The 12,144-nt window shown below is 49.4% G+C and overlaps 1 protein-coding gene and 1 long non-coding RNA gene across 2 annotated transcripts in view; one reads left to right on the plus strand and one right to left on the minus strand.

The window, feature by feature from the left end:
• Nucleotides 1-11,843, minus strand: part of ACSS1 (acyl-CoA synthetase short chain family member 1) — a 42,804-nt gene extending 30,961 nt beyond the window's left edge. Inside the window, exons 1-2 of the mRNA XM_068940837.1 lie at nucleotides 11,546-11,843; nucleotides 7,270-7,366 (exon numbers count right to left, since the gene is read on the minus strand). Of these exons, the coding sequence (XP_068796938.1) occupies nucleotides 7,270-7,366; nucleotides 11,546-11,843 (395 nt within the window). The remainder of the gene's footprint in view (nucleotides 1-7,269; nucleotides 7,367-11,545) is intronic.
• On the plus strand, nucleotides 7,901-11,387 carry LOC138066918 (uncharacterized). Its single transcript, XR_011140621.1, has 3 exons — nucleotides 7,901-10,304; nucleotides 10,468-10,619; nucleotides 10,791-11,387. It is a non-coding gene; the product is annotated as an uncharacterized lncRNA (long non-coding RNA).
• Nucleotides 11,844-12,144: the final 301 nt, after the last annotated feature.

The raw sequence follows: 12,144 nt of genomic DNA on the forward strand, positions 1-12,144 counted from the left end.
CAGTTCACTCACCGAAGCAGACTGTGCCGACCAGGGCATTATGTTCTGCAGAGATGGAGAAGAGAACCACCTGGGGCTGACGGAGGAACTGGGCATTCCCTCCGGGGACACCCAGGGACGGCTGGTTCCCTGAGTGCAAGCCTGACGGGAAACGGGAGGATCTCAGTGGAGCAGCTTCTGGAGAAAGAAACGTGCTGCAATAAAAGGAAGTGCCCAGCCTTTCTGATCACAGAAAGCTGAGAAACTGCAAAGCCAGTTAATGGCACAACAGATCACAGCTCCTCTGCCAAACAGTTTTTAAAGGGCAAGGGCAAACAGAATGAGCCGGCCAGTGGGACTGCATACAGGGACCACGTTCACGGATAAAGTATCAGGGTAGAACTGAGAAATGGGGAACCAGCAACCAACTGGACCCAAGAGGCACTTAATGCTTGCCTTACTACAAGCAAAGCGAAGCATAGCTATGGGACGTAGCAGCAAAGCCAGGGACATGGTAGATGCATTAATGCACAAAGGCAGGGAACGTAAAAATAACGACAAGTGGAAGAGACTCTGGACTTGCTTTCAGAAAAAAAGTATCTTTCAACTAAAAATATGGACAAGAAGTTTGACCCGTTCGTTGTACTGCAGGTGTGAAGGGAAATGGCTGCTGAATATGGATTTCATAGGAACGCAATGAAGCAAACAAAAAGCAAATAGCCAAAACGAACTAGGAAATGGCAGTACGTCAAACAGACGTACGTCTCTACCTCTGCAGAGATGCGCCTAATTTACCCGTTCCAACCAAGCACCTCCAGACTTGGAGGGAAACACTGTCTTAATCCAGCAACACACCTGCTACAGGTGTGGGAGACACGATGATAGGCCTTAAATGCCATGCACAAGAGCACTACAAATAGAGCCAGCCCTCCACAAGCACCATCAGGAACATGAGCAGGAAGAAGCTGGATTGCACATAACTCTCCCCCTTCACGCTTGTAATGACTACCCTGATGCAGAGCTAGTCTTGAGTTTGCTCTCTTGGGCCACTCCTGATCCACCGTGCACTCATTTCCACAAGCTTTGGAACAAGCCCGTAACATAGCCATTTCGTGTTACAAGCTGCGGAATAACAATCTTCTTCCATGAAAAGTACAGTCTGCTCCTGTTGTTACCCTGTAGCCCTATAATAGAGTATTGCCTTTCTTAGGAACAGGTCATCGGCTTTGTACTGAGTTTCCAAGGCCTCGGGAATGAATCTTGTTAGGCTTGCTCTATCTGAACTTTTCTTGACCTAACTACAGCTTTGTTTCAATTCCTTTAGCTGTAATAGCAATTTTTCTAATCAACCAGGTGGCTATGACTAATCTGTTTTATCTTTCTACAGTGCCATCACGGTTTTATGACTCTAATATAATAATGATGTAGTACAGAAAAACATAAGCCTGGTATGGCAACAGAGGCCCTGAGAACTGGAGATACAGGCATGGGGATGACAAGAGATGGGGCACAGCCTTAACACTGGAAGCCTCATGCTATAATCAGCTCACCTGAGGTCAGTGTAAGGAAATGAAGACCTGGAGCTAGACAAAATTGGTCTCAGGGGTAACAAAGAGAAAAAAGAAATAGGATCGAACACATGTAAAAGCTACCATATATAGTAAATTTGGGTGTAACATGGATCTGCAGACCAATGAAGAAAGAATAAGGTATAAAAGCATGGTAGCAAACACACAAAAATTACCCCAAGTGGGTCCTAGAGTGATGGAGAAGAAACCATCAGCATGAACATCATACTCCTACTGGCAAAGGACTCCAAATGCTGATGATGCAGCATAAAGCCCCACCAACATCAGAATGAAACAATCAGCCCTAGAACCCACAGGAGCAGCGGAAGGGTGAGCATAACTCCAGGAAAAGAGGTAGTAACCAAAAAGTGTGTGCATAACAATTTTCACTATTTATTATTCTTTCTTTTTCTGTAATAAGTAGATCTGGACTAATAACGATTAGACTGTTAGAGATTTAAACTGTACTAAGAATAAATTCTTGCTTTTATATATCTAAGTTGTGCTTTCTTTTTGCCCATAAACAAGAGTCGAAGTGTTAACACTGTTCCTTTCTAAGGACTGATCACATTTTATACAGGCTTTTCCTCAGCTACCACAGCATCACTTATAAGCACAAGGGCTGCAAGGCTGGCCCTTCAGCAAAACCAGTAAATCACTGTTCAGGTCAATATTTCTGCTTAAACCATAATCTAATGGATACAGTGCTTCTCTCCCTATCTTTATGACATGTCCATTCAGAAACTACCAGATCATATTTCTCCCAGCTCCCTCCCCAGATACAGTGGTGTCTGTGTTTCCAAAGCCCATCATTCAGTGTCTGGAACAAAGACTCCTGTAAAACCAACAAATGGCAGTTCTCTGATGCATTTTAGGGATGCCTGACAGAAACATTTCTTCTAAGAACTCTGATGTTATCTTTCACTACAAGATGACAGCTTGCAGTTTTCTAAACAAAGGAAGCCAGTTCTTTTCATATGACAAAAATGTATCACAACCTTCTTCAGCAAACAGCCTTTCGCATAGCGTTTCTAGATATAATTCTAATTCATCTAATGCCTTACATGGGCTTTAACAGTATGTTTTTAATTAAATAGCTTCAGCACAAACCATGTTTTCTGCTGTCTCAGCACTAAGACTGGTTGAGTATTTCTTGTAGTGAATGATGTATTTCCTGGAAATAAAGTCTGCATCAGGCTGAAACTATTTGACATTTCAGATCAAGTGCACCAACTAGTTTATTTAAAAAAAAAAAAAAAAAGATAAAGATCTGGGCATCTCTCAGCCTAGCACCTTCATCCCATTTCCTAGCTGTTGCTCTCTACATGAGTCACTATGGAACAGCTGAGATCAAAGCCTGTCTCCATACCTCATGACAACAGAGCCAAGGGCATCGTCACTCAGAACACGTGTTCATGTCCTCTGGAAGGCAGTAGGTATTCAGACCCCAACTCTCCTTCCTGCATCAGTGCTCCAGCCGCAAGGATAATGCGCAAATCTAGTCACCCCTCACTGCAGCTTCAATGAATAGTGCCTCAGTTTAACTCTCCATTGTCCTCACTTCTTGCTAAACGGAGAAAACATGCATTTCTTTTTCACCTCAACATTTTTCCATTTTAGTGAGAATAATTGAAAAATATAGGGTTCAGTATGATTTTTTTAACTATAGGTTCAATTGCTAAAACAAGAAATCCATTCCCACAATCCTCCAGCCTTTTTTCAGACATCCTGAACACAAGGTGAGGACAAGCCCTTGCAAACGCTTTCAGGTGAGGAAGTGAAAAGTCCCCAGGGCTGCCTTGGATGGGGTAAGCCTATAAGCCCTGGCAAGATTTACTTGTGAGTTTACCTTAGGAAGTCAACACTAGAACGGTTTGCTGTCACTGAGAAACGCTTTTCACATTACATAACCCACAAGTACCCACGTGGCTCCTAAACTGCCATCTCTGCTGCAATCTCCTACACAATCTCAACTGTTTCAGCTCTAGCTGAGAAACCATCACACTGGGGTTTCTCTGGAGGCAGCTGTGACACGGCTAACAAAGGTGCTCAACCATTACCCCTCTGCATATCTCACCCTCACATGCCGAAAAGCTACTCTGGACCCCAGTTCCTGGCCCCTTAGCTTCTGCTTTCCTTAACTTGTATTTCACGTTCTGAACGTTCCCTCTCCCCACAACCTTTCCTGCACCAGAAAACTCTTCTGCTGATACCCATCCTGAAACTTCTCAAAACCAGCTTAGCTCACGCCTACTGCTGCCCACTTCTTTGCGTGGCTCCCTCCGGCAATATCCCTTTCCATAAAACCGCATCTTGTTCAGACAACTAGTTCAGTCTGTATTCCCAGCCCAACTGTCCCTCTGAGAGGGACTCTCGCCCTCTTTCCATGCTGGGGCAATTCCTTTGCAACCTGATGTGCCGCACGCTCTTGAACAGTCTGACAAAGTTGTGACCCATCCTGACGGCTGACAGAGGGATTCAGCCAATTAGCAAGAGATTTACCACGCATGCACCATGCACCATTAGTTTGCTCCTCTGGGCTTGTGCACACAGGATTTTGCAGTGCTAGGTAACACGTGTTCACAGGTGGCCAAGTCATGCAGACTGTGGTAAACACGGGAATGCTGAAGAGAATAAATAACCCCACTGCAGTCGGGGGAGGTCTGCTGTAACTTCACCTGCTGTCTTTAACCTTCCCTACTGTTGGGTTTATGGAGCTTGCAACCCAACAGCTCCAGCCATGAACTGTCTGCTTATATACCCAACTGATAATAGATCACACTAAAACCTAGGCTCAGTAACGTCTCAGGAAATTCCCCTGCCAAGGTTTCAAGGCTTTTGGGCCCTGACAACATCCACAGAATGGGACAAAACACTCCCAGCTGGACACTTCCACCAACAAATTCAGCTAGCCACTGACAGCAGCACACTCCTTCAGGTTATCTGCTCTCCCACCCGTGCCCCGCCAATGATGATGATTTTACTGTGTTTTGGCCTCCAGAGAGCCAAAGGTTGGCATGATCTCTCCCCTCTTTGCAGATTGCAGCCAGCAAAGCTCAGGACAGTGGCATGACCTGTTGCTGCAGAGCACTAAAAACCAGTTCTCCCCCCTTCTCATTCAAAATTGGAGACAACTGGAAATTTAGCTGAATTTCTACTCGATGGAAAATGAAATTCTTAGGGGGAAAGAAAAGCACAAGAGGGGCCAGGCAACTTTTTTACATAAAAGGCTCAGTTGCATTGACTGGAGAGTCAGGACAAACCTCTGTAGTAAAAGAGATCTTTTGAGATAAGGGTGCGAACCAGTGACTTGAGCAGCCTGATGCTCTTGTGCCATTTAACCATGGCTCCAGCACCCGGGCTACATCAAACACAGGTGGTGAAAGCTGTTTACCCATCCTCCCTGCTGCAGGAGAGAGGTCCTGAGGCTGCTTTAGGAGCCAGGTGCCCTCCAGCAGGTTAGTGCCTCTCTCTTGGGCAACCCTGGGCTGCAGGAGCGGGCAGGACTTTCCAAATAGGCAATTCAGTTTTATAGCAGAGGCTTTTATAAAAAGATATGCACTCATTACAAGTGAGCTGCTAAGGGCAGCGATAACCATTCAAGCAAAGCTGAAAGATTCTGACCGTTGTTTTTTGTATCTTCGCCAATCAGGTGATGTTAGAATTCCCATCCTGGGAAGGAGCACTTAAACCCCGTCGTATGAACACAGCCTGCCTGGCTGACAGCCATGCATGACTGCAGCAGGACTCACAGCACGGCCCCAGCAGCTCTTTGCCCACTGCAAGCTGGGCAGTTAGTGGCACAGCAGAGGCAAACAAAGGCTCTTACTTCTCCCGAGAACGGGCAAGCTGGGGCAGCACTTTCCAACGCCGCTGCATTTCCAGCCAGTGCATGGAGGAGACTTTTCTGCCCAACTGATCAAGCACATATCCCTGAGGAAGAAGCCATTCCAGCCCTTTTCCTGCACAGCAGCTTGCTTCCTTTGCAGGCTGCGATGGGAACAGGGCCAACGCTCTGCTGTTTTCTTGCTGCTGACAGCTCCCCAAAGGAGTAGGGAGAGCGTCCACACCAGCAGCTTTATCTTTCCTCCTGCCTCACAAGGTTTATCAATAAGAAGAAAATGCTCTCGCTAGCCAGCTTTGCAAAGCAGATAACAGAGCAAATGGGTGCATTGTACTCCCTAGCGCTTAAGCCCTAGACACCTCCCAGCTGAGCTTCCAGGACCTTCCTCAAGGCTGGTCAGTGACAACAACAACCGAATTAAAGTGTTTACCTTCCTAGTGCACGAGCTTAAGGCTCTTGTCACACTATCAATGCACCCAAATCCTAAAGATAGGATCATGTTTTCTCTGCCACAGAAGCAGAGATCAGACACCAGAGTTTGGGTCCTCCTGATACCCAGCATCCCTTTCATCACTCCAGCCTTCACTCAGGGCCTGTCCTGCACTGAAGCTAACCTTCAGAGATTACCCTACTGCAGAAGGCTCGCTGAGGATTACTGAACTGTCACTACAGTTTCTGTGCCACTTCTTTTTCTAATATGCCTCCCCCAACAAAACTTCTAGACAAAACAAGATGTTACTGGAAAAAGTTTTCAGCTAAGCTCAGCTTCAAAGGGAGGTCAGTACAAACATGCCTTGGAAAACCCTGCTGCCCAGTTTAAAACCTTTAAAAATGCAGCCCAAAGCCCATCGAAGAGGCTGTATTTCAAGACAAAACACGGGATTCTCTCCTTGCATACACCCATATAATACCACTGCTTTCAGCACAGCTATTCCTGATTTAACCGTGAGATGTGGAGAGTTAGGCAATCTGTTTTTCCACCTTATAGGACCAAATTCTCTTGATAAAACGTGTCACCAGAATGCAGCCACATCTCACCACGGGTACCACTAGTATCAGGCAGAAACAGGAACATGGCTCTCAACATTTGAAAACCGAGGTTTCTAACTAGTCCTTCACCTAGATATTCTTCTTGGTTGCTATGTCTCATATCTTTGTGCAGCTGCACAAAGATGGGCTCAGTTTTCAGGGCGGACAAGTTGTCTTCAAGTCACTGCAATCCCAAGTCCACAGGCTGAAATATACTTTCCTTCGAACACATTTTTGGCACGCCGTGGGCCAAGAAAAAGCAGTTCTGCTGCTATTCAGAAAAGGCTTGTCATTTTTCCTGAGATCCCAAGAAGAGAGTCTGAGGGCTTATTTCAGCGTATCTCAGCATAGTTCAAGTAGCACAGCCTGAGGGGGAGGCTAGAGTTGCCCTGGGGGAGGCTGTGCTATCTGATGGGCTGCTCCTCCTCTCAGGTTAACCAGGCGCAAAGCACGCCAGCAAGCAACTACAGGCAGCCGTGATTAAAGCCATAACCAGAAGAAGCCGCCAGATCAGTACCTGCAATTTTCAGCTACTGTTGCTTATTTACATCCATTGTACCTCTTGCCCTGTAATATATTTATCACATAGGTGTCTAAGATCAGGAAGACCTCCCCATGAAGAACCCAAGGGAAGAGTACCATTTCTAGATGGGAACATGACTCCATTTTTCAGAAGCTACCTCATCATGATACAACAACCCAGCAGCAACGCTGTGGCTGCGTGTCCTCAGTGCTGGGGTACCTTGGAAGAAAGCAGAGTTTCACAGACGTCAGATTTGAGAGAGCAGCTCTCTTCCCAGTTCCACAATGTTGCCAGGCATTGTAAAGCTTCGTGAGAAGCTGGCATACCTGTACGTAATATGCACTGCAGATCCAGGCTCATCTCTCTCCCAAATCAAAGCCACTCTGTCCGGAGACTTCTGGACGTGTTGATCCAAGCAATTTACTGCAAGAAAACAGAGGTTTAAACAAAGCCTGATCATATGCAAGGTGTTCTCTAAAATTAGCTTGGTCAAGGCAAGTAAGCATAAGATGAAACATCAGCTGCCAGCTAGCTAGCCACACACTCACTTCTGACACTATGAGGACGTCGTAACATACTACATTAAATCAGTACAGCTGCCTTAGAGATGGCAACCCCACAAGAGGCCTTGGCCAGTTCAAGCCAGCTCAGCTCCACTGGCACCCAAAGGAGCTGTGTGTAAACCAGAAGAAAATCTCTTCCCGGCTCCCACCAGCACAAAGACAAGAAGAACTGTCTGTGATGCTCTTCCAGTGTTCCTCCTTCCCAGAAGAGCATTTCACTCTATAAATCTGACAGACTGTCTTTCCCAAGTTGTGTTCTTAGCACTGCAGCATTTGAATTTTCTAGTTAGAGCTCATGCAAAACCTTTTTTTCTGCTTTTTTTTTTCCCTTGAGCTGAATCTCTCCCCTAAATGAAAATGTCTAAAACGTTGGGATCGAGCATAAACTCACAGATTGCAGCGGAGGCCTAAGAAGTCAGAAGTGTACGCGGATAGCAACACAGGGTGTCAGTTTGGCTCATCTAGACATCTGAGAAGGGTCTCAAACTGTGTGCTTCACCTCCTAAAAAGCGAAGGCTGCATTACCTCCTGGAGGTACACCCTCCCTCCCACAGCTGTAGAGGAACCTCGGACAACTGTGTGAGATGGGATGGTCCAAATGAACCGAGAGAGCACCCACCTTAAAGGAACTTTTAAAGAATGCACTCAAACTTGCCTGCATGTTCAGCATTGCCCAACGGTTAGAGATTAACCGTGTAAGATATTAATTCCAAACCTAAGCCTACATTACACAGTGACGTATACACGAATGTGATGTATTTCATCACATTCTTCTAAAGGCAGTTACTTTATTTTAATAGGCTGTTATTAAAAAAGCAGTCAGGCATAATGCTGCATAACTCATAGAGAACCCTAAAAAAAAAATGCAGTGTTTCAGATCATATTTCCTAGAAATGCAAATACTGGTGAGGACGGATTTTATTTTTCCAGATAAATTAAGTGCAATGAAAGCTGCCTATCGGGCTGTCAGAATTTGTGATGTTTAAATAAGCTACAGCCTGCTGTAGTCTGCTTCTGCTATTCCACGATCAAATCTGAATTACAATACTACACATAAGGTGGGAATGAGTCCCTAAAAGTGGACAGGGGGTAGAATCCCCTCAGGTTTCAGTGTATTTCATTAGAGAACAACCACTGATCTCAAAAATATAATCTCACAAGAGAAAAAAAAAAAAAAAAGCTCTTTCATGGTTTAAAGTCTTTTACTTTTTAATTATAATTCCTGCAGAAATACTATAAAGGAGATAAAACAATTCCTCATGTCATCTTAGTATGACACAGGAGGTCAAATGCTCTCGTCAGGAATGCTTTAGACATTTATTATACAGTTTCCTGCAAGAACTCTTTCATCTATCCACAGGTAATTAGCTGCATTGCAATTTGGTCTGGGACCCCTAGCAATACCCTTATGTATTGCACCACACTACCAGTAGCTCACATTAACGTGGATTCGTTTCCCCAGCAACATTTCTTCCTCGTGAGCAGAAATACTAGCTTTCAGTGAGAACCTGTATTGCAGTAAGCCTCAGCTGAGCCAAGTGTGAGCTTTAGGTCCTTGCTCAGTAAGAACTGACAGGTGACTCAAGGCCAAAGGCTATTAATTCCTTCCTGCTCTTACAAGTGCCTTTTGCTCACTTTACAGAAGAGAAGGTAGTGACCTTCCCCTCATGGCTACACTGTAATGGGTTCTCCCTAAGCTTTCTTGCCTCCTGGACAGTGCCCGGAAAAGCACACAGAAATAGTTTATTTTGGCGAGACATGCTCCCGAGAACTTGGTGCCTTGGAAGTGCAGTAGGTTGTTGGGGTCTTACCCGGTAAGAAGCTATATTGCAATAAACCCCACAAGGCCCGAATCTCACGCTTCCTGCAAATGCTACTGCAAGGTCTCTCCAAGCAAAAAGCAGTAGTTTTTTTCAGTTGCCTACAATCCAGCTATGTCTGGAGAGGGGAATATAGGATGCTCTGGGACAGGGACCTGAAGAGTTTCCATGTTTTCATAGTCAGTGTTCAAATCAAGGTATCAAGGGACAAAATCAGAGCCTCTTGGGAGAAAACCAGCCATTCAGCTTTGGCCAAGTATCAAGCTCCTCATCTCTTGGTTGCTTTATAAGAAAAAAAAAAAAAAAAGGCAACAGGAAAACCTTTTAATTCTGTGCATCTGTCTTTCAGCAGTCTCTGTATTTTTTAACTATGCAAAGAAAACTGAGTGGCATTTAGCACCTGCAGAAGAAGAACCAGATATAAGAAACGAACTGAAAGTCAGTTCCAGCGATACCTAGATTTTAGACACTTGGTCCATGTGAGATCCAGAACAAGGCACTGGCCCCACTATCCGGAGGAAAGAAACAGATCCAAAAGTCTCTGTACTCAGCCAGGATCTTCCTCTCAGCAGGAATAACTGAAGTCTTGTTACAGAAGCCTAGCTAAAATCTCACTTCTCTCTGGATCCTGGAACAGGACTGGGCATACCCCTTCCTTCATTTGGGTTCCACAGCCGGGAACCCTCCCTTGAGGGCAGATGCTCAGCTGTGTTCCCTGGAAGACCTGAGGAGGGTTTGCTCTTTTGTTTTGAAACAAGGTGGTCAGAGATGTTAACAGGTTCTGCACTCCTGAACAACAGCCTAGCAAGCTCTCAAGCACTCTCCCAGGAAATGAGAGATGAAGTTTAAAACCATACCTCCCTGTTAAAGACTTCACCACCGAGTTACGCCCTGGACAGGCGCTGGGGCTTCATCCCACTGGATGAAGCTGGGCCACAGCGCAGAAAAGACTTTGCGGAAGACAGGGCCAGAAACAAGGTAAGAGGTATTTACTACTCTCAGAGGGAACTGCCTGGGCTCCCGTTCCCTTCGTGTTGAGCCTTTGTTTGAAATAGGTCTCGAGTCTTGCAGAAACTGAACTGTTTCTGCCTGGCAACTTCAGTTCTTTGTGTCACCTCATCTGCCTGTCCCTTGTCTACAGGAACTGCAACGTAGGCCGTGGTAACGGCATTACTGCGAATGCAGCAAAAGTCAGCCCGAACACCTAACGAAACGCTGCCTTTCCTAGATGCCCCCCGACGCAGGCTGAGCGGCACATTACACGACAGGCTCGGCTCACGCGCCCTCACGAAGGTAAGCGAGCAGGAGCAAGGCCTCTGAACGGGATGCTGGCACTTCACGCTCTAGGTGCGCGTAGCCGGTCCCAGCACACACAGGACATTTCTCCCTTATCTGCATTGCTCTTGTTTTGTTTACAAGGCAGCGCAAGGCAATCATAGCATATCTTCTGTTTCTTCCCATTAGTGATGAAGTTGGAAGATGCAACTCAAACCAGCTTCTCGTTTAAGAGAGAAAACAAAGACTGCGGCTGCCTCCGTAAAAGACGATCAGCGGGCTCTGCACCGCTCTCCCCCGGTTCACCTTTGCACGGGCGCTGCAGAGTCCTCGTCCTCGAGAGGCTGCAGCCGCATCTGGGGCGGGCAGTGACCGAGCAGCACCCCGCACCCCCCCGCGCCGGGTGGCCCGAGAGGCCCCCCAGGGCGAAGCCTGGCACAGGCGACTCAAGGGAGGGCGTGCGGCGTCTCGGCCCGCCGCCACCCCGCGCCTCAGAAGGGCCTCGCCAAGTCTTCACGCGGCGGTTTCCACGCGCGGGGCAAGCGCCCGCCGGGGACGGCACCGGAGCAGAGGGGGCGGCGCGGGCCGCCGGCCTGGGGCTCAGCAGGGTCTCTGGGGGCTTTGCCCGCAGCTTCGCGTTTCTTGCCCGTTTTGCAGCGTTTCACGGGGCGGCTGCGACCTGCCCCGGGGTGGGGGGGGCGCCCGGTTCCTCCTCCCTCGCCGGCGGAGGGGCCCGAGCAGAAAAAACACCGCGGGGCAGACCTGCCGGCGAGCCCCAAGGCCGACACCTGCCGCCAACGGCCGCCGCCAACGGCCCCAACGGCCGCCGCCAACGGCCGCCGCCAACGGCCGCCGCCAACGGCCGCCGCCAACGGCCCCAACGGCCGCCGCCAACGGCCGCCGCGCGGCGGGGCTGAGGGGATGCCCGGCGGCGCCGGCCTTACCGGAGACGTTGAGGCGGCCGCCGAGGAACCAGCGGGCGGCGCCGCCGCCGGCCGGGCCGGCCTCGCACGCCGTGTGGAAGGGGCTGTCCCAGCGCAGCGCCCCCCGCGCCACCTCCGACCAGAAGCCGCCGGGGTCGCGGGCCGCCCGCTCCCGCCAGGCCCCGTAGCCGCCGGGCGGGCTCACACCGGCCCCGCCGCCGCAGCAGCGGGCGGTCAGGGCGCCCCGGCCCCTCGGCAGCGGCAGCGGGCGGCCGAGGGCGCGCAGCCCCCGCGCGCGGGCCGCCGCCGCCAGCGCCATGGGGCACAGCCCTGCTCCGCCGCCCCCGGCCCCGGCCCCGCCCGCGGCGGCGGCGACACCCCTCGGCCGCGGAGCCGCAGGAACCTCCCGCGCGGGGAGGGACCGCGGGGGGGGGGGGGGGGGGAGCCGCTGCTGCCGCCGCCCGCCCGGCCCTGCGCTCAGCGCCGCCCGCCCGGCCCGCCGCACCCGGCGCCTGCGCGGGGGCTCCCCTGCACCCCCGGGCACCCCCGCACCCCCGGGCACCCCTGCACCCTCGGACAGGCACCCCTGCACCCCCGGGCACCCTTGCACCCCCTGACAG

The sequence above is a fragment of the Struthio camelus genome, chromosome 3 (assembly GCF_040807025.1).
Source record: "Struthio camelus isolate bStrCam1 chromosome 3, bStrCam1.hap1, whole genome shotgun sequence".
NCBI classification, from domain to species: domain Eukaryota; kingdom Metazoa; phylum Chordata; class Aves; order Struthioniformes; family Struthionidae; genus Struthio; species Struthio camelus.